Source organism: Microtus pennsylvanicus, chromosome 5 (genome assembly GCF_037038515.1).
Source record: "Microtus pennsylvanicus isolate mMicPen1 chromosome 5, mMicPen1.hap1, whole genome shotgun sequence".
Taxonomy (NCBI): Eukaryota; Metazoa; Chordata; class Mammalia; order Rodentia; family Cricetidae; genus Microtus; species Microtus pennsylvanicus.
Genome location: NC_134583.1, coordinates 81,487,106 through 81,512,501, shown reverse-complemented (window position 1 = coordinate 81,512,501; position 25,396 = coordinate 81,487,106). Strand labels below are relative to the sequence as shown.

At 48.5% G+C, this 25,396-nt stretch overlaps 2 protein-coding genes across 3 annotated transcripts; one reads left to right on the top strand and one right to left on the bottom strand.

Annotated features, from left to right (window-relative positions):
* Positions 1-718: 718 nt before the first annotated feature.
* Positions 719-7,549, bottom strand: Paox (polyamine oxidase). Of its 2 annotated transcripts, XM_075972684.1 has the most exons (7): positions 7,332-7,549; positions 6,401-6,887; positions 5,523-5,722; positions 3,996-4,248; positions 2,954-3,066; positions 2,402-2,559; positions 719-1,077 (listed from the first exon to the last, which is right to left on the bottom strand). In XM_075972684.1, exons 1-7 carry the CDS (start codon positions 7,486-7,488, stop codon positions 934-936), a joined length of 1,512 nt encoding a protein of 503 aa, XP_075828799.1. In that variant the 5' UTR covers positions 7,489-7,549; the 3' UTR covers positions 719-933. The 2 variants fall into 2 exon arrangements, with proteins under 2 accessions (XP_075828799.1, XP_075828800.1); XM_075972685.1 differs by lacking the exon at positions 2,402-2,559 and having other exon boundaries at positions 732-1,077.
* Positions 7,550-13,192: 5,643 nt separating this feature from the next.
* On the top strand, positions 13,193-24,716 carry Echs1 (enoyl-CoA hydratase, short chain 1). Its single transcript, XM_075972681.1, has 8 exons — positions 13,193-13,690; positions 15,966-16,163; positions 16,573-16,700; positions 17,369-17,468; positions 18,359-18,463; positions 19,300-19,419; positions 22,353-22,420; positions 24,215-24,716. Exons 1-8 carry the CDS (start codon positions 13,603-13,605, stop codon positions 24,278-24,280), a joined length of 873 nt encoding a protein of 290 aa, XP_075828796.1. The 5' UTR covers positions 13,193-13,602; the 3' UTR covers positions 24,281-24,716.
* The last annotated feature ends 680 nt before the right edge of the window (positions 24,717-25,396 follow it).

Genomic DNA, 25,396 nt, shown 5'->3' with positions numbered 1-25,396 from the left:
CAAGCTCCTATAGCTCCCTCTGGAGCACCACCACAGAGTGCACCAGCCTCTCCAGCTCCACCATGCAGAGGTGTGCAAGCTCTTGGGGCAGATGCAGCATGGGGAGTTAATACGCCTGAGTGTTCTGTCTTCTCTGTAAGCAGGAGCAACGGACCTGTCCTCTGGAGCTGCTGGGAGGATGCACTGAGACAGGCTGCAAAGTGCCCAAGAGTCCTACCCGACATTGCCTAGCTCCCCAAGGCACTCCCCATATCTACCCCAATACTCCTGACTCCCTAACACCCTTCCTAACCGTATCTCCATATTCTGTGTCCCCAGTACCCTCCCTGAGTTTGGCCAACCTGCTCCCTCAATAATCTTTAACCTTTTTTTTTTTCTTCACCTCCAAAAATCCCCAAGCCAGGCCAGGATAAAATGCCTCACCCTGCCCCACCCAGTCTTCTCAGTTCATCCTGCCCGCCTGCCCCTCTATGGTACCTGACATGGACATGGATCCATTAATGATCAAAGGGAGGTTCATTAGCCATACTGTGGTCCTGGACAACAGCGGTGGGAACGCCTTCAAAAACAGTACAGAGGGTAACCCCAGACCCTAAGGCCCAAAGAACCCAAAGGGGAAGGCCGTGAGCTGGGGATAAAAGGAGCAGACAGGATCTGGACCTGGGTGGGAACAGGATGAGAACTGGATGCAGTATGAGGAGGACTGTAGACACAGGGGTTACGGTATTAGCAGCTTTATGTGCGCAACAACACAGTGAGGCATCCATGAGCAGACCAACCCAGACTCCAACAATAGATAGGAGAAACGAGACCACTTTCCCAAAGTTAAAGCTACCAGTAAGATCCCAAAACCTCAAAGCCAAACTGAAAATCATGTATCCAACAGACAGGGGAGTTTGGTCAGCCCGCCTGATAGAGCAGAGCAGCAGACACTCACAGCCTGGGCCGGTGCTTCTGCACCTGTGAGTCCCACAGACCAAGGAGGCGATCGGCTTCCCTCCAGCCGGACAGGAGGGCCCCGTGTGTGGTGGAATAAAATGTCCGATGGGTGGCTTCCCCAGCGAAGAGTACCTGGAGCTGCGGGAAAAGACCAGATTCGAACAGGGATGCAAAGTGGGGCAGCTGTGAAGACATCCACAGAAAACAAGAGCCCCCGCCCGTCCGTCTGCAGACGTGCCGAAGACGTAACTGCCCATGCCAGGCAGATGTGAGGACCAATGATGCCCGGCTGGTAAGGCCCTGAAGCTGCTGAACTACCACGGGAGAGTGGGGCTACCCCGGATGCACCATGCAGTAGTGAGAAGTCACTGCCTGCAACTAAAGTGACGTGACAGTGAGCAAGCTGACGGCCCCTGAGACACCTGGGAAACTGAACAGTGGCACTGGGAAGCCATCTTGGAGATACGCACTGACATCTCTGCATGGAAGCATACTCAGTAATTAGGGGACAGTGGGCAGACCCTGCTGGGGCGGGGGCGGGGGACACCAACTGCTCCTACCTACTTCTCTACAGCTGATGACTTTTGAAACGTGGTCTCACTATGTGGTTCTGGCTAGCCTAGAACCTGCAGTGATCTTTCTAGCTGGTATTACAGAGGCATGTGCCTCCATGACCACCTGACTGTCTTAAAGCGACAGTGTGAACATGTGCTTTCAATACTAGAATCAGGTGGAGAGGTGGGGGGGGGGAGTGTCGGCAAGTGGTAGAGTGCTTGCCTGGCATGCTCAGGGCTTCCTCGCCAACACAAAGAAAAGGAGATAGATAACGCAGCTGGAAGCACGGTCTGGGGAGAGGGTGCTTGTTGGAAGCACGGTCTAGGGAGAGGGTGCTTGTTGGAAGCACGGTCTGGGGAGAGGGTGCTTGTTGGAAGCACGGTCTGGGGAGAGGGTGCTTGTTGGAAGCACGGTCTAGGGAGAGGGTGCTTGTTGGAAGCACGGTCTGGGGAGAGGGTGCTTGTTGGAAGCACGGTCTAGGGAGAGGGTGCTTGTTGGAAGCACAGTCTGGGGAGAGGATGGTTGTCCATACCAATTACTTTTGCTTCATTTTATTCATGTAGTGAGCACTGTAAAATTCCAGTTCTGATGTGAATAACACATCCTAGATTTTCTGTTTGGGTTTGATTTTGTTGAGACACAGTCTTACTAGCCTTGGCTGGCCCATGACTTGTTCTATAGACCAGGCTGGCTGTGGACTTGAAATAATCCTCCTGCCTCTGCCTCCTGAGTGCTGAGATTATGAGTGTATGCCAGCACATTCAACTTGAAGTTACTCCCATTTTCCAAAAGGAAAGGGCTGAGTCTTTGAGATCCCTGCCTCACCCACCACTCACACCACATCACCTTTAGGCCTTAGTTAGCAGCAGGATTCCCAGGTGCCTCACACCATGGCAGGCCACTATACCTGGGTACCAGTTCCATCAGCAGGGAGGGGCTGAGCCAGCAGATCTAGGTCATCGCCAGTGCTGCCAACGGCCACATAGCTATAGGAACCTCGGGTGTATGGGGCACTGTGCCAACGAGACCTCAGCATGCTCTTGGCTGCTGGCAATTGTGGGTTTCCTGAAACACAGAGATACAGCATATTAACCCAGAATTCTCACTAACCTGGAAGAAAACCACGTCAGTGTGTGTTTTCCTAAGCATCCTATCTCAGCTACTCTGCCAGCACTGCACAGGGACAGCTGGTGCCCATAAGCAACACCCTGAGAAGCCTCCTGAAAATGGACTGAGTCTCAGTTTCCCTACCTGGAGGCACCTGACATGGGACAACTGCATGTGTTTTGGGAGGAAGATTTTAGAAAATAAAATTAGGAAGTGTTTGCAAACCGTTACTAGCCCACTGCCCAGGAAGCAGGCTATCTTGGGAATGTACAAAGCAGAATTTATTCTTCTCTGTTCTGAGTTTACTTCCCGTTCAGAGACTGGCCAAAAAGAGCACATGGCGGGGGCATACCTGTCACTCTCCGGAGTACTTGGGTTAGGGACAGAAGCATTTCTTCATCTGAAAGAGTCTCCATAAACTCTGACTCGAGCCCAGCAATAAACCCACAGAGCACATGTGAAGACCTGTATGCACAGAAAGAACGAATCTGCTGGCCACAGCCCAACTATGCCAGGGCCAACACCACCCAGAACAGCCCCCCAGAGCTCCCTAGGCTCTCAGCAGCACGTGCTGTTTCCACTTTGTCACTTGTACCAGCGTGCAGAGAAGAGCAGGTAAGCTGTCCCTCAGAGAATGGACGCCTCAACACGCCACACCAGTGGGCTCCACTCTCACTACCACCACGTACACTTTGGGACGTGGGGGGAGTGCTGATTTCACTTGAAAAGGTCCTTGATGAAATATTAAAAGTTACAGATTTTATTAAATTTTGAGCCTTGGGTGTATTTTTCTGTCTGTGTGAAGAAATGGTAAGAGGCATGAAGAACTTTTCGGGTGTCGTGAGTCTGGGAAAACTCACCTAGCACCTCCTTCACCCACTTCTTTACCTACGAGGGCACCTAGCCAACCATGATACTGAGGAGATACTTTCTCAGAGAAAAAAAAAAATGTGCACTGTATACAGGATCTCACTGAGCCTATAGCTCGGTCACTGGCTTTTACCTCTCCACAATGTGTGTCATTCAGAAAATGTTGGTTCATGTAGTAATGTCAAAAGTTAAATTTATCAATATCACCACTGATATCTGAAGACTGTCAATAGCATGAAGCTCTTATACTGTTGGCGACATATACAAATCACAACTTTCTACAGAATTTCAATACATTTTTTAGAGTGGAAATTCCAGGAATCCAAGATTACATTCTGGGCCTCCATTTGTCTCTCAGGGAGCCAGGCTGAGATACATAACCAACACTTTGGGAGCTCATGTCCCTCCTCCAATTAAACCCTCAGAAACACTGGCAATGAACCACAAACAGCTGGGTCCTCCAACAGACCAAGCTACTAGTGAGCAGGAGAGAGTTTCCCGAAAGCTCCCTGATGCATACATACTCAAAAGGAGGCAGAACCAAAAAGCCAATGAGCTTCTTGAACCAGGTGTCTTGGAGAGAGAGGGCTGTGTCCTGGAGGGGTGATGTGTCCTCCCACACCACCTGGATGAACTGGCAGTCGGGCTCCCAGAAGGGCTCCTCAAACTCCAAAAAGATTTTGTTGTTGGTACCAAAGCCTATTTTTCTGATGGCTTCTGCCTTTTTGTCAGGCAGTGGTGGCTCAAAGAAGGTATCTTGATGTTCTTTGAGAAAACCTGCAATTCAGAATTGGATGTGACTTAAGATAGGTCTTGTGGTATAAGCATTTAATCCAGTACTCGGGAGGCAGAGGCAGGAGGATGCCTGTGAGTTCAAGGCCAGCCTGATCTACATAGTGAGTTCCAGGACAGCAAGAGCTACATTGTAAGACCCTGCTTTAAAAAGCAAAAAATAAAGTTACGTTTTAGCTAGAATCTACATCAACAGAAACCTGGCCTGATTATATAAAGGGCTTTTAAACATCTCATATTTTGATTCAGGTTCCTGGAGATAAATTCCAAAGGCTGGACCATGAGGACTAAGGTTGACTGCTACCATACTGGAGGAATACTACAGACCCCCTCATCACAGAGACGGTTAAATAGGACTCTGTGAGGACATCACACTCCTGACCTTCTACTTCTAACTGCCAGTCACACTGCTCGGAGTCAGTCTGCATAAGTCGTCACACAAATTTCACCCAGACGTCTTGTTTTGTCATTTACTGTGCTATAATTGAACCCGGGGCCTCACAGATGTAAGCACTCTGCCACTGAAAACACTTAGATGAGTCTAAATAGAAAAAAAAATAGTGCACAGTCAGACAAACAACTAAGTCAAACCAGAGGAGACAACATTTCCTTGAAGCCTGTAAGGAAGGACAAGGTCTTTAATCACAGCACTTGGAAGGCATAAGCAGGTAGATCTCTGAGTTTGACACCAGCCCGGTTTACACAGTGAGTTCCAGGCCATCCAAGGCTACACGGTGAGACCCTGTCTCAAAACAAAAATTAAAACTTAAAAAAGGAAGGAAGGAAATCAGGGCAATGGGAAGCCAGCAAGGCCACAACCAGGCACATGACAGGGACAATTTCCCCATACACAGTGGGCCTGGGGAGAGAAGCAGAGTCTGTCTAGATCTTCGAGAACAAACCACTCCTCAGCCTATGAAAATGAAGCCACATGAGCACTTCGAAATTCCCATGTAGACACCACGTGAAACGGAAGTGAGAACTGCTAGACTTCCGCGAGTATTTATTAATAATGACATCTCTTATACAAGAAAAGATTAGCCAGGCATGGCAGCTCATGCCTGGAACTCCAGCACTCAGGAGGCTGAGGCAGAAGGGCTAACCCGCTACAAAAGATGCTAAGAGTACTTCCATCCATCTAAAATTCCCTAGAATGAAAACATGAACTCCACAGCTCAGCAAATACCCGGAGTCAAGGGAGAACAGGAAAAACCAGAGGCCCTGGTGCCTGAGACAGGGATATAGACAGTGAGTCCTACCTAAGGGCACGGTGACGATGACATGATGGGCAGGCAGGCGGGTACCATCTTCACACTCCACCAACACAGGGAAGATCTCCCCTGGAAAAGCAGCTTCCTGGAAGGACCCATTCCAGTGAATGGTCTTCACCGGCTTGTTAAAAACCATCGAATCCTTGGGCAAGGAAGCCAGTATGCGGTTGGTAAGTCCTTGGTAACCACTAAAGAGAGACAGAAGTTGATGTGTGATGATCCAGGCCCTGGAAGAGTAACCCTTGCAGAAATAAGCCATCCAGGATGCCCCCACCCTCAGTGGGAGCATCATTCAAAAGCCAGAAAGAGGCCGGGCAGAGTGCCTGGAAGTGGGCAACCCCTTAAAACACAGGACCCTTAACATTCACCTTCTGGCTAAGGAGGGCCACAAAACTAGGTCACATGAGTGTTACAGACCCCCTACTACCACACCAGCCCCATGTTCGTGCACTTCCTGAACCACAAATGCCTACCAGCTGAACTGAAACCTTGGGCTTGATTCGGTGCTAAGGGCAACCCTACCAAATGGTCTGTGAGCCTAGCAACAGGCACAGCCCTGGCTGCCCTAGGGGAGGAACCTGCTGGCTCCTTTGCACCTGAAGCCCCTTGTGTAACACCTGACACATGAGCGCCCCAGGAAATCAGAAGAGATTGACAATCAAGACATTTCCCTCTCACTTCCCTAGAAACATTCTTGCTTAAACGAACAAAACCAGGAGAAAAAGCAACCAATTTCTCTGAACGGGGAGGGCAGTGCCCTCACCTGCCCACTTCGGGCCTCCTCTCTCCCTTTTTGCCCTCCTTTTTGCAGTCTAGTGCCTCTGCACAGACAAGATGGGCAGAGCTGGCAAGGCTGGGGCCCATACCCAGCCAAGGTGCAATCCAGTCCCGGCAGCACCGTATACTCCCCGAACGGCGCAAGAGCCACCAGGTCCATGCTGTGGGTGCCGCTCACGCAACACTCTATGTTGAAGAAGGTGTTCAGGATAGCCAGCTTGAGCTTCTTAGTGTCCTCATCCTCGGTCCAGCTAGCCACCTGCTGCCTTAGCTCCTTCTTGAGAAACTCTCCAACACTGGCCATCGGGGTCTCGTGTGCATTCAGGAACTCTCGGGTTTGGTCTATCAGTCCATAAAACAGACTGCCCATCTCTCTCACCAGCTCCAGGCTCACAGATGCTCCTGAGCTGGTACAGCTCATGGAGGGCAGGGCCACGTGCCCTCCGGTCTCCACCAGCTGGTTCTCCTCTGATAATTCTTTCTCCCCCAGGAGCCCGAACTCCGCAGCCAGCTGGAAAACAGGATTTCCCTGGGAGGGCCCATGGATCCAGTGTGCCCCCAGCTCCACTACACCACCTAGGAAGGCACAGGAAAAACTACCTGGAAGTTCCCACCCTATAAAAACCAGCCCCACCCTTTCCCATGCATACTCTCGAGAACATCTTGAGAGTCACACGGACCCATTGTACATCAGGACCTGTCCCTCAGGGTCAAGTGGTTCCCAAAGGAACCAATTGGTTAGACCAGGCTTAGGGAACTCCAGGGGACGGACAAGCCGGCCTGTACCCGCTTCAGGGGCCACTTAAGGAGAAACCGAGAGGAACCCCCAGGGCAGAGCAAGAAAACTGCAGGGCCCTAGGTTGCCTTCCCTGGAATGTACTCTAACTTTGGGCAGTTGAGTTTCGGGGCCCGGTGAACGTGGGTGCGTGTTCCTTTCCCCGAGGAGCCCGAAAAGGCTTCCTGGATCAGTATGAGTCGGATGGGGTCTGAGGTCGGTCAAGGGACCCAAAGGGCGGTTACCGAAGCAGCGTTCCGAGCGGATGCGGCCCCCGGCGCCGGCGGTGGCCTCCAGGACCCGCAGGTGTGAAGCAGCAGAGTGGCGGCAGAGTCTCTGTGCAGCGCCAAGCCCCGCGATGCCGCCGCCCACCACCAGCACCCGCGGACCTCCGGACGCCATAGCTTGCTCAGGGTCCTCCACCGACCGGTGGCCTTAGGCTACCCAAGCGGAGGCGGGCGGGGCGGGGCCAGAGGCGGGGAAGAAGGTGGAGCTAGGTAGAAAAGGAGCGAAAGAGTGTGCGTGGAACTGGAGGTGGGGCGAGGGGCGGGGCCTATGGGGAGCCCGAGGGGCCAGACGCCAGGTAGGCGAGGCCGGGAGAGTCCTGCTGAACATTCGGAACTAGACCCGAGGTGGCGGGGAGGTGGATGTCCCGCGGTTTGCACTGTGTCATCCACGTAGGCTCCGGCCTCCCGGATGCGCTCAAGCTCCTGGAGGTCTGAGTTGTTCCCCTCCTGTTTGGGCCCGCCCACGGTCTCCTGAAGTGGGGTGTGGATGTGGCTACCACTAGGCAATGTGTGCCAGCATCCCCACCAACGCACGTGGTCTTCCAGAGAGATCCTTCCCGGGAGACATCCTTCCTGGCTTGTATAAGGAGAGAGTGCTCCAGAGCTCTAGTCTCCTTTCCACTGGAAGATAGGCTCACGGTGGAACCTGCTTAGGAGATGTATAGTCCTGGACCCCTATGGTTCCTCAAAGCGTGAAGACTGGGAGGGATCCTGTAAGCTGAGAACACTGCTTTGGTCAAGCTCTGCTAGAGCAGCATTCACAGGCTGAGGGACAAAATGTCTTTGTCCCATTCTCTCAATCCACCCACCCAGAGCAGGTAGATGTGGTATAGGTAAATAAAAACGTGCTGGGGGAAGGGGCGATGGCTCTGACACGGATGGAAGTCGTGATCCTATACCAGTCTAAAGAGCAGAAGGCACGTGCCCGTCACTCAGCTATCAAAACATCACCCTTGTTCACTTGCAAAGTTAGTGTGTTTAACAGGATCTTGGAAGTTAAGTGCTGAAGCTGACTTCCAAAGAAAAGATACCAAATACATCCTACCCTACACCTATCAAAGAAATGGGCCGAGAGACGAAGAACTCTACCATGCCCCACCATTTTTCTCTACCCAGTCTTAAAACTTCTGGTAACAACTTGACTTCATGGGACACAGAACACAAAGCTGGATCTGACACAAAAATGTCCTTCCCACTGGCCAGTTTTCACAGTGCCAAAAGTCGCAATGCATGCTGCTGCAGGAGAAAAGTCACAAAGGTATTAGTGTCAGTTCCCACATACTGCAGTTCTGGCCTGCCAAGTAAGATGCGTGCACTGGCCCAGCAGGAGCACAGAGGTTATAAAGATAACCAACTGATTTAGATTAAAGACCTGCTCCCGAGGAAGGAATTCATGCTTGTTACAGTAAACCAGACCTAAAGCTTAGAAGGTCATAGGCCCTGGTAGAAAGGAGAGACCTACTGCCCTTTTTTAAATTGTCAAGTTGTCAAACTACCTTCTAAATGTTGATATTTGTTTGGGATTTTCTGGTTTTGGTTTGGTTTGGTTTTTTGTTTTGGTTGGTTTTGGGGTTTTTTGTTTGTTTGTTTTGGTGTTTTGGATTTTTGTTTGTTTGGTTAGTTGGTTGGTTTGGGGTTTTTTGTTTTGTTTTGTTCTGTTTTTGTTTTTTGAGACAGGGTTTCTCTGTGTTGCCCTGACTGTCCTGAAACTCATTCTGTAGACCAGGTTGATCTCAAACTCAGAGATCCACCTGCCTCGGTCTCCTGAATGCTGGGATTAAAGGTGTGCACCGCCACCACCTGGCTTATGTTTATGATTTTACCCACAGGTTAGTGCTGCTCTCAACCTTGACCAGAGATTCTTCTGCAGTTGGCAGCAATGAATAGAGACTCACAACTAGCCCAGGGGCTAAGAGTAGGTGCCAAGAGCGAGTGGGGCATCTGTAGCCTCCACCCCACCCCCAAGGCTCAGGGCACATCAAGGAGAGGGGAGGGGAAGAATGTAAGAGCTCTGGGTGGACAGATCACACATTGTGCTCACAGAGGACTGGATTTCAGTGCCCAGTTCAGCACCCACATTAGGTGGTTCACAAGCATCTGTAATTCTAGATTCAGGGATGCAACTCACCCTTCCAGCCTCTGGGCACCCATGCATACATGGTATAGATGCACACAAAAATTAAAAGCTAATAAAAATTTTTAAAAACATGTAAGAACCAGAGGATGGAGAGGAGAGCTATGAAATACTGTCCTCTGGACATGACAGGGACTCTGTATTCATGAACATGCTGCAGCAATGATGACCCCTACAAGATCAAGCCAAGATCTATCAGCATTCTAACAGGCAGTACTAATTGAACACAGCAGATTACAAAATGAAGGCGGGGCCATGAAAGGGAGGGGGAATGTGTTGAAAATGCTTGAAGGAGTGGGAAAGATGGGGATTGATATCATCAAGACACATCATCTATATGTCTGAAGCTGTTGACAGATAAAAGATCTTTAAGAATTGTGTTAACAGGGAACAGCCTGGGACCCAGGTGCCCTTCCTGTCAATCACAGACTGAATAGCTTAATCTGTCTCAGTTAGTGTTAATGTTTTTAGGCTTCTCTTTCATCTTTTCCATAAATTATTTTTTTGTTTAGGAGGGACTAAAGGGTAGAGGGCTCATATAGTCCAGGCTGGCCTCAAACTTGCTATGTAGGCAAGACTGGTCTTGAACTCCTGACCCCTCCTTCCTGAACTTCCCTAGTGGTGTTACTGTGTGCCCCACATGCTTGGCCTTTCCTGTATAATTGTAACCCTGCTACAGGAGAGGCAGGGTCTGCAGATACATCTACTTTTACTTACCAATTCCTACATTAATTTCCTTGGGATACAGGAAAATTGTGGTGGAGATGTTCAAGGAAATGTCCGGTAGTAACACATGGGGCCTCCAGAGGTGCAGGGCAAGGACAGTAGCGTTTCTTGTCCACTAGATGGAGCACCACGGTCTGAATCAATAAGGCTGTCCTCCAGCTGGGGTAGTCACATGCTCAGGCAGATACAGTCACTTGCTTGTCTGAAGGCAGGAGAGCCATGCGTGACACCACAGATGATAATTAGGCGTGTTCATTTTGTTGTAAAGAAAGCCTTATCGGTATAGAATTTGTGTGTCCTTCACCCACGTGACGTGTATGAGCCCGCGGCTTTCAGCACACTGGCAGAGTTGTGCAGCCGCCACCAAGTTCAAAATGTTTCCATCACCCTATTCCGGACGGTTCATATAAAGAAACAGGATGAAGTCGTTGTGTGTGGCTGTCGCTGATCATGATGCATTCAAGGTTTTTCCACGTTACATCGTGTATCGGTACTTACCCCCTTTCATCATATCTATGCCATACTGAGGGTGGGATTCAAGTCTTTGTGCATGCTAGGCAAGAATGATACCACTGACCTATCCCCTCAGTCCCCGCAGTATATTCTAACATGTTGAAAGGCACCCATTAGCCCAGTGTGGTGCCACATGCCTTTAATGCCAGCATTTGTGAGACAAAAAATGCTGTGAAATATTTCTTTGCACGGTGTGAAGAAATGTCACCGTGATTGGTTTAATAAAAAGCTGAATGGCCCATGGCTAGGCAGGATTTCCAGGCACAGAGGAAGCTGGGAAAAAGAAGACAGAGTCGCTAGAGAGACAGAGGGGAAAACAACATGGGCAGTACAGAGTAAAAGTAATGAATGGGTTAATTTAAGTTGTAAAAGCTAGTTAGTAATAAGCCTAAGCTATCAACCAAGCTTTTATAATTAATAATGTCTCCCTGTGGAGCTGGCAGGAGGGAGAGAAAAATCCACCCTCATAACATAGACAGACTCCGGGCCAGCAAGGGTTATATAAAAAACCCTGGCTTAACTTTTGAGACAATGGCAAGCTGTTTTCCAAAGTGGCCATTCTTAGGGCTGGGGGCTGTGACTGTGTAGTGCAAGGCCAGAGTTCAATCTCCAGCATGTACACACACATCTCACAAAGGCAAAGTGACCACACCAATTTGTACTCCCGCCACTGGAGTCAAATAAAGTAGGAAAGATCAATTATTAAAGATGTATTGATTTATTTAGTGATTTACTCAAAGCATTACCAGTATTGCCTACTTGACAGCATGACTTCAGTTGCTTTCTGAAACAGAATGACCTAGAGAAACAGCTGTAACAATGCGTCATTCCCCTTGACAACCTGCTGGCTGCCACCTAAGCATCAGGAAAACCTCGCTTGTTCGCCCACCCACCTTGTGATCTTAGAGTATAAAATGAGAATACAAACTAGACCTTGGCTCAAAGGCTTTCAGGAGTTGTCCTGGCTTCAGTCCACTGGCAACATCTCCTCCCCTCCGCCTCCATTGGTGTCCAAGTATTTATTCCAGAAAATTTCCCCCAACACCACCCATGTTGAAGGCTCCAACTCTTCAGCATGCTTTCCCACACTCACTGTTGACAGCCTTTTTAGTCAGCCTTATAGGTAAGAAGTGGGTTTGATTTGTATTTCTCTAAAGATTATTGATGTTGAGTATCTTCTCATGTCCCTCAGACATTACATCTTTCTCGAAGAAAAGCATGTTCGTCCTTTGGTCTTTGTAGTTTAGCTACCTCTTACTATTGGGTTGGATAGGATGTTATAAATTCTAGGTACAAAACCTTTACCAGATGTAAGACTTGCAGAGAATTTTTCTCTCATCCCTCTTGTGTCTTGTGTCTCCAATCTTGATGGTTTTCTTTGAAACAGAAGTTTCTCGTGAAATCCAGTTGATACTTGTGGCAGCTATTCTCGTTTGCCAATGTGACTACATCACAGGGTACATCTGTGAGAGACTTTTCTTGACTGGATCATTTGAAGTAGGAAGACAACCCTAAATCTGGGCCACATCCTCTTGTGGCAGCCTATATAAAGGACATAGAAGAAAACTTTTGCTTTTTGCCCGCTCAACCTCATTCTCACTGGCCAGTTCATATATCCTGCTGCTGAGGCATTCCTTCCCTGATATTAGAACCTACTTCTTCTGGATTCTGACTGTGCTGAAGACCAGCTGAGCCCTCCAGCCTTGTGGACTGAACAATTATTGGATTCTTGGACTTTTCATCAGGAGACAGCCATTGTTGTACTAACTGAACCACAGCTTGTAAGTCACTCTAGTCGTATATGTGTGTACGTACATATGTGTATATACATATATATATATATATACATATATTCTATCAGTTCTGCTCTTCTAGAGAACGCTGACAAATACAATACTCCTACTCTTCAGTTGCTTCTTCTTTTGTCCCTAAACTCAGAGAATGGTAGTCACCTGACCTCACCACCAGCCCTGGGTTGCTAGATAAACCCTGTGTTTGAGCCATTTCATGTTAATAATATAGAGCCCCTCATCAGCAAAGGTTTGTTGGTGATCTGTTTCTGCTTATATTCTACCTTAGTCTTGAAATAAAGCTTGCTGACTTTAGTTTGGTTTGGAATTGTTTTCTTTAAATTTTAAATTTTGTTTTTATCTGTAGGTACTGTCATTTAAATTATAAATTTTGTTTTTGTCTGAAGGTACTGTCATTTATCTCTAATCTAGCGTTTGCAGGAGCAGGGTAAGAATACAAATAAAGGCCAGAATAATACTTGTTAAACATTTCAAAGTTATAATTTAAGATTATCTACATGAGCAAAACCTCGGCTTTCTTTTAAGTATATGGAAATCGTCTCATCTTGTAGTAAAAACCTCAATGTTATGAAGCTAGTTAGCTGCCAAGAATGCCTCTCGAGCGGGGTGTGGTTGCGCATGCCTTTAATCCCAGCACTTGAGAGACAGAGGCAGAGGAGTCTCTGTGAGAGCAAGAGATGGCTAAAGCTATGTATTGAGACCCTGTCGCAAAGCTGAACAAAACGCCTCTCCTCTTTACGCTCTACGGCTACGTCTACAATCGCGCCTTCCAGCGATCAAAACCTACAGCACCCGGCCAGCGCAGGGGAAAAGGCACAGCTGCCTCTTCCAGCCTCTTTCCTGGTATTGTGCACCAGCCATGACACACCACCAACGCGTGCAATTAGCAGCCTACTCAAGGCGACCACCCCCGCCCCGCCCACTGCATCACCCCGCCCCGGTCGCCCGTCAGTCCCTTCGGCTTCCGTCTCGTCTAGCCTGGGATCTGGGGCGGAGCGATTCTGCAGGCGGGACGATTCTGCCGCCAGGCTAGTGTGTGTTCGCCATGGCTGCTCTGCGTGTTCTGCTTCCCCGAGCCTGCAGCTCGCTGTTGTCCTCGGTCCGCTGCCCAGAACTTCGGCGCTTCGCTTCGGGTGAGTGGGGACACCGGCGGAATCTGTCACCCCACTTTGGGTGGACTCTCCACCCGCAGCCTTCGGCTGGCTTCTAAACCCCAGCCTGCATGTACCCTCACTTGATCCTAGAACTTTGCTCCTGACTCCAGATTTTTTGTCTGACTTCCACTTCCACAAGCGTGCATTCCCAGAGCATGACTCTGAAATACCTAGACCCCACACCTAAACCCAGATTCCTAGCTGGAAGCTCCTTCGGAGCCCCCACCTACACTGCTCGCCTGACCCCTACCCAATTACATACCCCTCCAATCTGACCTTAGTCTCACTTTATAAGCCCAACCCGAGCTTGGCACCTAGAAGCCGTGCCTGATGAGAGGGCCCCGGGTGTATTGGCAGCTTCTCAACCCAGAACTTTAACAAGCGGCCTGTTGGGAGCATGCATGTTGGTTGTGAAACCCATGTGCATTTAGGTAGCTTTAAGACAATGTGAAGGTAGGTTAAGCAAGACAGCCAGAGTATTGGGAAAAGTTTGTCTACAGTGCCTCCTGTCCAGTCCCTCCTCGGTCCACTGCCCTCTCCCGAGCCTGTCCTTCACGCCGTCCAATCAGCGCAACCCATACTGACACACCCACTTTCCTCCCCAGCCAGCTGGTAGTTCCTCCCTTCTCTCTCCTGGGCTGGACTCTTCTGCAGACGTCTGTAACATGAATAAAAAAACCAAGAGACAGAAATTGAGGTCCAATCCAAAAGATCAGAAAAGCAGTCAAGCCTCTAGAGAAATCTAACCTCTACCAAGACTGGGCAACGGTAGATAGAGCAGACTAAGCCTCTGTCTCCTCCCATTTTATAGTCCCTTTAATACTAGGATTAAAGGTGTGTGACTCCCTAGAGCTGGGATTAAAGGTGTGAGCCGGCACCACCTGATTTGTTTCTACCCTGATCTTGGCCTTGAACTCACAGAGACCCGGCTGACTCCCAAATCCTGGGATTAAAATTGGGTGTCACCATTGCCTGACCTCTAGTGGCTTTAGCTTTGCCTCTGGTCTTCAGTCAAGCTTTATTTATCAAACTACAAATAATATATCACTACATTCATCTAGTGCTCTTGTGTTACCAGAAATTCTTGGCTATGCCCTGGCTTCTGCACCTCAACATGTCCTGGCTCCCCTAAATGGCAGGCATCCTACCATTCAACAGTGCACCTCACACTTAAGTTACCCCAAATTTGCAAGACAAGCCCTGTGTTAAGAAATAAAACACGCAGAACATGGACCCTCACTATCAGGCTAATCTTCCTCCCTGTAAGTCCAGGGACTGCACATCCCACCCAAGTCTGAATTGGCTGTTCCTTTAGGTCACCTAATGGTGCTTTACATCCACCTCTGTTCTGCTCTCACCCGGTGTCATGGTCTGGGAAGTGGTGGCATTTGGGGGGAGGGGCGGACTGTGCTCTGTGCAAGGGATTTCTCTTTTGTTATTTTCTTTTTTTGTTTGTTTTGTTGTTTTGCTTTGTTTTTGTTGTTTTTTTTTTTTTTTTTTTTTTTTGGAGACAGGATCTTACTATGTAGCTCTCTAGTTGACCTGGAACTAGATCAGGCTAGCCTGGAACTCAGAAAGATACCCCTGCATCTGCTACCCTGAGTGCTAGGATTAAAGATTTGTGCCACTGCCACCATGCCTGGGTAGATCACAGCCAGAGCTGAGGCTGTATGATATAGAGTTCCCTGTCTACACCTGTATCAGTCAGGGTTCAGTGAAAGAGCAGAACGGATAGGATGAATATATATTATATTTGCTAACATATAATATACATAATTATTAAAGGGGGATATTCGAGTGGCTTATAGGTGGTAGTCTGAGCAGTCCAACAATGGCTGTCTCCTGAGCGAAAGACTAAGGATTCAGGAGGCCTTCAGTCCAAGAGACTGCAGATTTTAGCAGACCCAATCTGGTTTTGGAGCCCAGGGAAGTCCTAGAGAGCTGAGGGTCTTCAGTGTACATTGTAATTCCAAAGAAGTAGGTTCAAAAACTGCAGAAGGAAAGCCGTTAGATTGGATGAGCTTGTCATTGAGGGTGAGGGCCAGAAAGGCAAAAACAAAAGCTTTCTTCTATGTCCTTTTATGTAGGCTGCCACCAGGAAGTGTGGCCCAGATTTAGAGTTGGGTCTTCTCACTTCCAATGCTGCTTGGGTTCTAGTTGATTCCAGATGTGGTCAAGTTGACAACCAAGATTAGCCACCACAGTGCCTTTAATATCTTTATGATGGCAATTCTCTTTTGTCCTCTTGATCTAGGTGCTAATTTTCAGTACATCGTCACAGAAAAAAAAGGAAAGAACAGCAGTGTGGGGCTGATCCAGTTAAACCGCCCCAAAGCGCTCAATGCACTTTGCAATGGCCTGATGGAGGAGCTCAACCAAGCGCTGGAGACCTTCGAGGAGGATCCTGCTGTGGGGGCCATTGTGCTCACTGGTGGGGAGAAGGCATTTGCAGGTATGCTGGGCAGCCGTGGTGGTAGAGGGTAGGGGGATGCTGTGGCCTGTGGCAAGCGGCAAGATGGACCAGTATCTCTGTGTTGGGAGGGGTGGCTTAGGATATACTACATATTAAGTAGGCTGGGTAGAAGAGCAGGTCTCTATTTTGAACACTCAGGTATGCTCAGGTCCTTACTGGCCAGGTGAAATCACTGGCATAAGCCCGTTTTCCTCCGAGTGTATCCAGCATCCATTGCCCACCACAGCCCCCAGTGTCACCTTCTCATAACAGATAGCTTGGTGAGTTGTTAGTCCATGTATTAGCTGTTCCCACTGTTATGGGAAATGCCCCCAGGGCTGGCACATCAGAATACAGGACTGAGAAGTTCTCTGACGTCTGGTAATTGAAACCTCACTTCTGCCTCTAGCTGGAGCGGACATCAAGGAAATGCAGAACCGGACACTCCAGGACTGTTATTCCAGCAAGTTCCTGAGCCACTGGGACCAGATCACCCGGGTCAGGAAGCCGGTCATTGCAGCTGTCAATGGTTATGCTGTAAGTGTTAGTAGTCCCAGAGGTCTCCTGTGCAGGGCGGACGGAGCTGGGCTTGTGCAAGTCAAGTATAGCAGAGACCTGTGTCTTTGAAAGGCCCACGGTGTCTTTCGGGAACTGCTTTGTTTGATGGAGTCTCACTGACTAATTCCCAGATGTGTGAATGAGCTTTTCTGTTTCTGTTTAATTGCTGCAGAATGCGATACTACATGTGTGAGTACTCTATGCCCACTAGGGTTCCTGCTTCACTAGGCCATTGAGACATGCAGGGCTAGTTTAACCCATGGAAACACCGTGTGATTTATTACACACGCTGATTATTTAATGAAACCCATCCCTAGGAGTTGGTCAACCACACACATTCATGCCCCTGTCTTCTCTAGCTGATTTTTTTTTTTTTGAGTCAACTATGATATGCTGAGTTATTCACCACAAAGCCAAAAATATTTACTGCCTGGCCCTTTTTATAAAAGTCTACAAGTCCCTGTTAAGCAATATCTCTCTTCTATTTATTCTACCACTTTAATCTAGTTTCCTTCTGCTAGGTTAACATTTGCTGTTATCTGACTATTTCATGGATTTTGAAAAGTTATTTAAGCCAATAGAGTGACTTTCTGCCTTGGTTCCTCTGGTAAAATCCACCTGCTTTTTTTGAACTTTTTTTTTTTCAGCTTGGTGGGGGCTGTGAACTTGCCATGATGTGTGATATCATCTATGCCGGTGAGAAAGCCCAGTTTGGACAGCCAGAAATCCTGCTGGGGACCATCCCAGGTGAGAATGTGTCAGCTGTAACAAGGCAAGCCTGAGACTCAGCCCCGTGGCTGCATCCAACCACAGGCCCCAGATGGACGACTCTTGTCTGTTCAGTTTTCTCTCTGCCAACCAGCACCTGAAGGACAGAGCCCATGAAGCTCAGCACAGCCTGCAAGCCTCAGACGTGCCCAGCTCTTATGAATATTCTCATCCTAAATCTGACAATATCACACACAGTTGACACTGGCTTTTAGCCACGGCGGTTCTTTCTGCTCGTGATTCATATACCTTTAAGAGTTTTATATACCTGAAGCTTGGAACAGAGGTGATTAGCCATGGGCTTGCATCAAAAACTCTGTCCCATATGACTCTGGCTCTGTCCACTCCTGTGTCACTGGCGTAGCAGGTCAGGTGGCCTTCCTGAGTCCCTATCAGACTGTAGCAAAGTCCCCGCTGTCTGGGAAAGCCTTGAGATGTTGTAAGAAAACAATCCCATTGCTCTTCAGGGGCCACCTGACAGACCTGGTAGAAGGTGAACCCTCAAAGAGAATGGATTTGAGCCCCAAGGGAAGAGGCCATGCTCAGAGGAGGCCTCTACTGCTCTCTGGGCTTGACCAGGCTTGTTCTGAGATCCTGAGCAGTGAGTTCAGTGTATTTGTTCAGGTCTGCAAAGAAGGAGGCTGATACTGGGATCTGGTCTAGCACGTGTTTTCAGGGAAACCTAGAACCATCCAGGGTTGTAGGAAAAGAGCCAATGTGGTTTTTCTTTCTTCCTTTTTGATGCTGAGAAAGAACCCAGGGTCTCATGCATGCTAAACCTTCTGTCACTGAGCTGCTTCCCAGACCTGGGTTTCTTCTCAATGGCTCATGACGAAGAGCCAGCTGAGACCACAAATCTCTCCCTATAGGTGCAGGGGGCACTCAGAGACTCACTCGTGCAGTTGGCAAGTCATTAGCAATGGAGATGGTCCTCACTGGTGACCGCATTTCAGCCCAGGATGCTAAGCAAGCAGGTGGGTAATCTGATGTTGTGAGTTGGGGGAGGCTCGGGCTACATCTGGTGTCCCCATGGGTACCTGGCATTGGAGCCCTAAGGTTCTGGCACTGAGTTTTATATCTTGAAATATGTTATGCACAAGAGAGTGGCAACATATGTTCAGGTTAGAAATAATAACTTCGGGGCTGGAGAGATGGCTCAGTGGTTAAGAGCATTGCCTGTTATTCCAGAGGTCCCGAGTTCAATCCCCCAGCAACCACATAGTGGCTCACAACCATTTGTGATGATGTCTGGTACCCTCTTCTGGCCTGTAGGCATATACACAGACAGAATATTGTATACATAATAAATAAATAAATATTTTTTAAAAAAAAGAAATAATAACTTCGCCAGGCAGCGGTGGCGCGTGCCTTTAATCCCAGCACTTGGGAGGCAGAAGCAGGTGGATCTCTGTGAGTTCAAGACCAACCTGGTCTACAGGAGCTAGTTCCAGGACAGGCTCCAAAGCTACAGAGAAACCCTGTCTCGAAAAGCCCCCCCCCCCCAAAAAAAGAAAGGAAGAAAGAAAGAAACAATAACTTCTCTTCCCACTGCCCTCGAAGACCCTTAAAGGCCAGTCTTTTCCCTTGCCCTTGGCAGTGACCATAGACCTCAGGTTCTCTTGTAGAGAACATGACCTGAGCAACTTAAGAGTTCAGGGACTGGAATCTGGCCATGGAGAGCCCAGTCACCCACTGCTAGGGATAGCCGTCCCGTGTTTAGGACTCAGAACTGGCCTTTCAGTGTCACTGGGCTCCAAAGGAAGTGGACAATGATGTTTCTGTGTGCTAGTCATACTTTTCCTATTTTTAGGTCTTGTAAGCAAGATTTTTCCTGTTGAAACACTGGTTGAAGAGGCAATCAAATGTGCAGAAAAAATCGCCGGCAATTCCAAAATTATAGTAGCCATGGCAAAAGAATCTGTGAATGCAGGTAGGAGTCTTCTGGGAAGAGCGAGTGGGAGGGATCCTCAGAACTGCACAGATGAAGCTAGGAGGTCCCAAATCACCCCACTTTGTCCCAGGCAGCAAGTGGGAGGGTCCTCAGAATTGCATAGATGAAGCTGGGAGGTTCCAAATTTCCCGACCTTGTCCCAGGCAGCAAAGGGAAAGTTCTCAGGATTGCAGTTTGCCATAGTGTTCCAGGTTTTGGTCATTCAAATCTCTGTCAAGATACTCTGAGTATCTTTTTATACCAGGACCCAAGACTGGGGCCAGGCCTAAGACATATTGGCAATGCAGCGTCAGGTACAGAGGGAAGACCAAGAATGGAGCCATAGGAAGTCACTGGTTCAAGGGAAAGTTGTCTCTGGGGGCCTGGATTGAATGGGTTCCCTCCTCACCTATGCTCTGGTTATGCAAAGGGGCTGTCGCTGCTGTCTGCAGTAGCGCAGCTCACATGAAGAATCTTCATCAGTTCCCTCAGCTCCTGAAGCTGGCCTGACCGGCCTTCCTCAGAGCTGCCTCGTCCTTTTCTTCCTCTCTTTAGATGTACCCATTTATTTACCTCTTTATTTCACGTTTTGATTTATTAAGGAGGTCATCCCTCAGTGCACATGTAGAGGTCAGGGACTAACATGAGGAATCAGTTGTCTCTGCCACCATATGGGTTCCAGAGATTGAATTCCAGCTGTTGTTAGGCTTGGCGACGATGGCTTTATCCACCGAGCCCTGTGGCAGAGCCCTTTGTTTGGATTTTGAGGCAGGGTCTCCCTCTATAACTGAAGCTGTCCTCAGACTCTGGATCCGCCTGCTTCATTGCTGGGATTGTAGGCATGTATCACTACACCAAGCTTGGAGTCTTGTTTACGTTATTTATTAGCATGTGTATGAGACTATATACATGTGTGTATGTGTGTGTGGGTATGTGTACCTTTCGCGTGTGGAGGCTTTTGTGGCTCTGGGGTTGTTCAGAGAGTCACCAGTCTGACTCAAGTTTCGGTTTTAGTAAATTAGAGACTTTGTATCAAAAAGAGATTGTCTAGGACCCAACCTGAGAGAATTCTCTAGGTAAGGCCTGATTGTGTAACAGACAGACGGGTGCCTCAGCCTTCCAAGCAAGCAAGCATTTCATACAAAAGCAGAACTGAACAGTTAGCCTGTGAGGCAGTGAAATATTTTTTGCAACAATCAGCAAGTTTTTTTGTTTTTTTTTTGTTTTTTTTTTTTGGTTTTTCGAGACAGGGTTTCTCTGTGGCTTTGGAGCCTGTCCTGGAACTAGCTCTGTAGACCAGGCTGGTCTCGAACTCACAGAGATCCGCCTGCCTCTGCCTCCCGAGTGCTGGGATTAAAGGCGTGCGCCACCATCGCCCGGCTCAGCAAGTTTTTAAGAATAGTCCAACTGCACCAGGAAGTGGCCACCTCGGGCCACCTGACAGAGTATATTTGAGGTAGGAGCAACTTCCTCATGGCTTATACAAGTTAAAAAGTAATTTTGTTTTTACAAGCTTACCACAGTTAATTTCTCCCCTAAACCTAATGGTCCCCATCACAGAGGCCAGCAGAGGGCGTCAGATCTCGCAGAGCCTGAACATACTGGTCCCCATCACAGAGGCCAGCAGAGGGCGTCAGATCTCGCAGAGCCTTAGTCACAAGGGTTTGTGGGATACCCAGCTTGTCAAATAGGTACAACAACCTGAGTTTTTGTGGTTATTTTAGATATTTTATTGATTTTTATTTTATGTGTGTGAGTGTTTGGGTACATATGGGTATGAACATCATGTTTGCATGGTGCAGTGGAGGACAAGGGATCTCTTGGAAGTAGAGTTACAGACAGTTGTGTCCTTACCTCCCTGTGGGTTCCAGGAAGGGAACGCCAGCTCTCTCTGCAAGAGTTCAAGTGCTCTGAGCCACTGCATTAGCTCTCCAGCCCCAGGAATGGAGTCTTAATGTAATAGTTTATCTCAGCATTTACTATGTCTCTGCTCTGTAGAATCGGCTTGGGGGCAAAAGATGTGGAGGTTGTGCTGCCTCCAGAGTGGACAGCAGCCCTTCAGGGTTGCTGCTGGCCATGAGCAGATGCACTGATGTTTATAGAGGCAGCTGTGTGTGGAGCATGCAGGGAGCATCTGAGTCCTGTGCTGGCACAGAAGCCCAGGCAGGTGCTGTCCCTGCTACCTAGCCATTCTCTCTGCTTGTCGTGCTTCCTGGGCTTCTGTGTTCAGCTTTATCAGCTACCTCGGGTCCTCATAGCTGGACAGATCCTGCTGTTTGTCCTTTGTTCAGTTCTGGTGCTTCTGCCTTCTGAGGACTCTGGACGCCACCAAGGTGTTTGGGAGGCTTAGGAGAGCAGTTTGTTTCCGCGGCTACCTCAGCACGGGTGGTGCACTTGAAAAGTGAGGAGAGCTAAATCAGCATGGAGGCCACACAGCCTGTAGCCCTTTCTACGGGTCAGTCAGTCCGACGTGGGGACCCCCACAGTCAGCATTTCAGTTTCTATGGGTCACAGTCCGACATGGGTACCCCCACAGTCAGCATTTCAGTTTCTATGGGTCATAGTCCGACATGGGTACCCCCACAGTCAGCATTTTAGTTTCTATGGGTCACAGTCCGACATGGGTACCCCCACATTCAGCATTTCAGTTTCTACAGATCACAGTCAGTCCGACGTGGGTACCCCCACATTCAGCATTTCAGTTTCTATGGGTCACAATCCAACATGGGTACCCCCACATTCCACACTTCATTTTCTACGGGTCACAGTCAATCCAACATGGGTACCCCCATATTCAGCATTTTGGTTTCTATGGGTCACAGTCTGACATGGGTACCCCCACATTCCACACTTCATTTTCTATGGGTCACAGTCCGACATGGGTACCCCCACATTCAGCATTTTAGTTTGTGACCTCAGGATTTCTTTTTCAGCCTTCGAAATGACCTTAACAGAAGGGAATAAGCTGGAGAAGAAGCTCTTCTATTCAACCTTTGCCACTGTGAGTACCAAGTATTCTGCTTAGCATTCCACTTCATTTCTGTTGCAGAAGCAGTGGAGAATGTAGCTCTGCAAAGGGGCCCTTGCATTACACCACTGAACAGCAGCTTCTGTATTAAAGTGGAGTTCATAGCTGGGCACAGTAGTCCCAACACTTAGGAGCCAGGGGACAAGGAGAATTGCTTGAGTCCAGGAGTTTGAGACCAGCCTTTGCCACAGAGAAACCATCTCTAAATATTGCTTATCCTATATGTATAAGCATTTTCCCTACGTGTATGTAAATACGCTGTATGCATGTCTGGTGCATGCAGAAACCAGAAAAGGGCACTAGGGCACCTTAAACTGAAGTTAGAGACTGTTGTGAGCCACTGTGTAAGTGTTGGGAACCAAATCCAGATCCCATTTCAAGAGTAGCAGTGCTTTTAACTGCTGTCTACCACCAACCCCTATTTTTTATTTTCCTTGTTTGCTTACTTTGAGACAAGGTCTCATTATGTAGTCCTGACCGCTTGCAACTCACTATATAAACCAGACTGGTCTTGAACTCACAGAGCTCTGCCTGCCCCGGCCTCCTGAATGCTGAGATTAAAGGAGTGTGGTACCCTGCTTGGCTACAGTTTACCTCTTATCAGAAGGTCATGTCTAGATGTTTTAAAGAATCTTCTGATTAACCAGGTAGTGGTGGTGCATTCCTTTAATCCCAGCACGTGGGAGGCAGAGGCAGGTGGATCTCTGTTAGTTCAAGGCCAGCCTGGTCTACAAGAGCCAGTTCTAGGACAGCTAGGACTGTTATACAAAGAAGCCCTGTCTTGAAAAACCAAAAATAAAAAGAAAGAATCAAGAATCTTCTGATTATCAGATGCGCTATCCATTGCACCACTGTCCCAGCGCTAAGTGTTTTATTAACACACACGCACACACACACGCATGCATTTAAGGAGCTGGGGAGTTGGCTCAGCAGTTAAGAGCATGTACTGTTCTTCCAGAGCACCTGAGTTTACTTCCTAACATGAACATCAGCTGGCTCACCATCACCTGCCACTCCAGCTCCAGAATATCACACCTTTGATCTCTGTGCCGCACCTGCACTTGTCTGCGTGCATGCACGAGCACACGCGTGCGCACACACACGCACACACACACACACACACTTAAAAATTAAAAAAAAAAAGAGGAGGCTGAGAGATGGCTCAGTGGTTAAGAGCACTGGCTGGTCTTCCAGAGGACCCAGGTTCAAATCCCAGCACCCACATGGCAGCTTACAACTGTCTGTAAGTCCAGTTCCAGGGGATCAGATACCTTCATACCAATGCACATAAAATAAAGTTAAATAAATTTAAAAAAAATTAAAAAAAGATTTTAAATGGTTCGGGCCCCTGAGGAAGAAGTGAAGAAGTGTGCACATCGTGCATCCACAGGCTAAGGAAGAGGCAGGTGTAAAGCAAAGTTCTGTTGCTGCCCCACAGTTCTGTGAAAGAGTCCCAAGAGTCCCAGCTCACGCCCTGCCCAATCCAGAGGGGCTATGGACATGGGTTTACTGGTGCTCTTGTCATGCCTCCTGAAGGACTGTGTCCTGTGTGGTATACACCTCCCTGTCCCTAAGCATAGCACTGTGTGTGGAGAATACCATCTTTCATGGGCAGCAGGTGGGCCCATTGCAGAATCACTGCCCTGTCGATGAGCTTGGCAAACAGGCAAGGAGGAGAACATAAGAGAACCTTGGAGATGCAGGCGTCATCCACGGGGCCCAATAGGAAGATGCAGACTTCACCTCCCTTCTTCCTTTTCCTTCCAGGATGACCGGAGAGAAGGAATGTCTGCATTTGTGGAGAAAAGGAAGGCCAACTTCAAAGACCACTGAGAACTGGCAGCTGAGCCTTGTGCCATGTTGGAGAGGAAAGCTTAGCCTGTCAATTGAAAGGCAAATAAATTGTCCTAATGGGTAGTGTAGGCCACAGTTCCTACCAAAGCCTTCGGAGCTGTAACCACAGCTCAGGTACCCGTGGTGTGGCCTGCAGCCTTCCCCAGTGTTGGAAGTCAATCTCTCACAGTCTAAATCAGAAATCTGGGAAGCATTCAAGGTGTCTTGATTTCTTATTTTTTTATTTTTTTTTTACTTCACTTCAGAGGCAGGTGCATGCTTGGGCCACCCATACATACCCCTGTGCGCTGTCAACAGTGTCAACAGTGCACGGCTCAGGATGTGGCTTCAAGTGGGAAGTGACCCTGCCCTGTCTGCTGATTCCAAGTGCACAATAATTCAATTAAAGCGACTATGTCAGTTCAGTTTCAGCTCACCTATAGTTGTCTCTGGAGAATGAATGTGTTTTCTTTTTTTTCTTTTTCTTTTTTTTTTTTTTTTTTTTTTTTGGTTTTTCGAGACAGGGTTTCTCTGTAGTTTTGGAGCCTGTCCTGGAACTAGCTCTTGTAGACCAGGCTGGTCTCGAACTCACAGAGATCCACCTGCCTCTGCCTCCCGAGTGCTGGGATTAAAGGCGTGTGCCACCACCGTCCGGCATGAATGTGTTTTCTAATTCGTATTGCTGTTATTTTCTTATAGATGGCATCTCACTACGTAGCCCTGGCTGCCTGGAACTTACAATATAGAATGGGCCTTGAACTCACAGAGATCTGCCTGCCTCTGCCTCCTGAGTGCTGAGATTAAAGGCGTGCACCACCACCACCTGGCGGCTATTTGTGCGTTTTTAACTTTACCATCTTAACCACATCTGAGTACACCATCAAGCACTTTCATATCCGTGTGCAGCCATCCCCCCATTAGTTTCCAGAACCTCATCTTCCCAAGCTAAAACTGTCTCCATTAGACACTGACTCCCTACCCCACCCCCAGCCCCTGGCACCAGTTGTTATGGTAAAAATAAAACACCGCAGGTTCCCCCGAGTGGCTGCAGTGGACAGCGGGCCACAAGGAGCTGTGGTCCCAGGCAGGGAGCTGCATGGCTGGTAAGAGACAGAG

What these genes read in the sequence shown, in the direction of transcription:
- Echs1 (XM_075972681.1), top strand. Translation starts at nt 13,603, where the DNA reads ATGGCTGCTCTGCGTGTTCTGCTTCCCCGAGCCTGCAGCTCGCTGTTG. An exon ending in TGGGGAGAAGGCATTTGCAG is followed by an intron (nt 16,164 to 16,572) that starts GTATGCTGGGCA and finishes TTCTGCCTCTAG; the next exon opens with CTGGAGCGGACATCAAGGAA. An exon ending in AAAAGAATCTGTGAATGCAG is followed by an intron (nt 19,420 to 22,352) that starts GTAGGAGTCTTC and finishes TTTCTTTTTCAG; the next exon opens with CCTTCGAAATGACCTTAACA.
- Paox (XM_075972684.1), bottom strand. Translation starts at nt 7,488, where the DNA reads ATGGCGTCCGGAGGTCCGCGGGTGCTGGTGGTGGGCGGCGGCATCGCG. An exon ending in TTGGTTCTGCCTCCTTTTGA is followed by an intron (nt 3,067 to 3,995) that starts GTATGTATGCAT and finishes CTGTGCATACAG; the next exon opens with GTCTTCACATGTGCTCTGTG. An exon ending in CTGATGGAACTGGTACCCAG is followed by an intron (nt 1,078 to 2,401) that starts GTATAGTGGCCT and finishes CTTTTCCCGCAG; the next exon opens with CTCCAGGTACTCTTCGCTGG.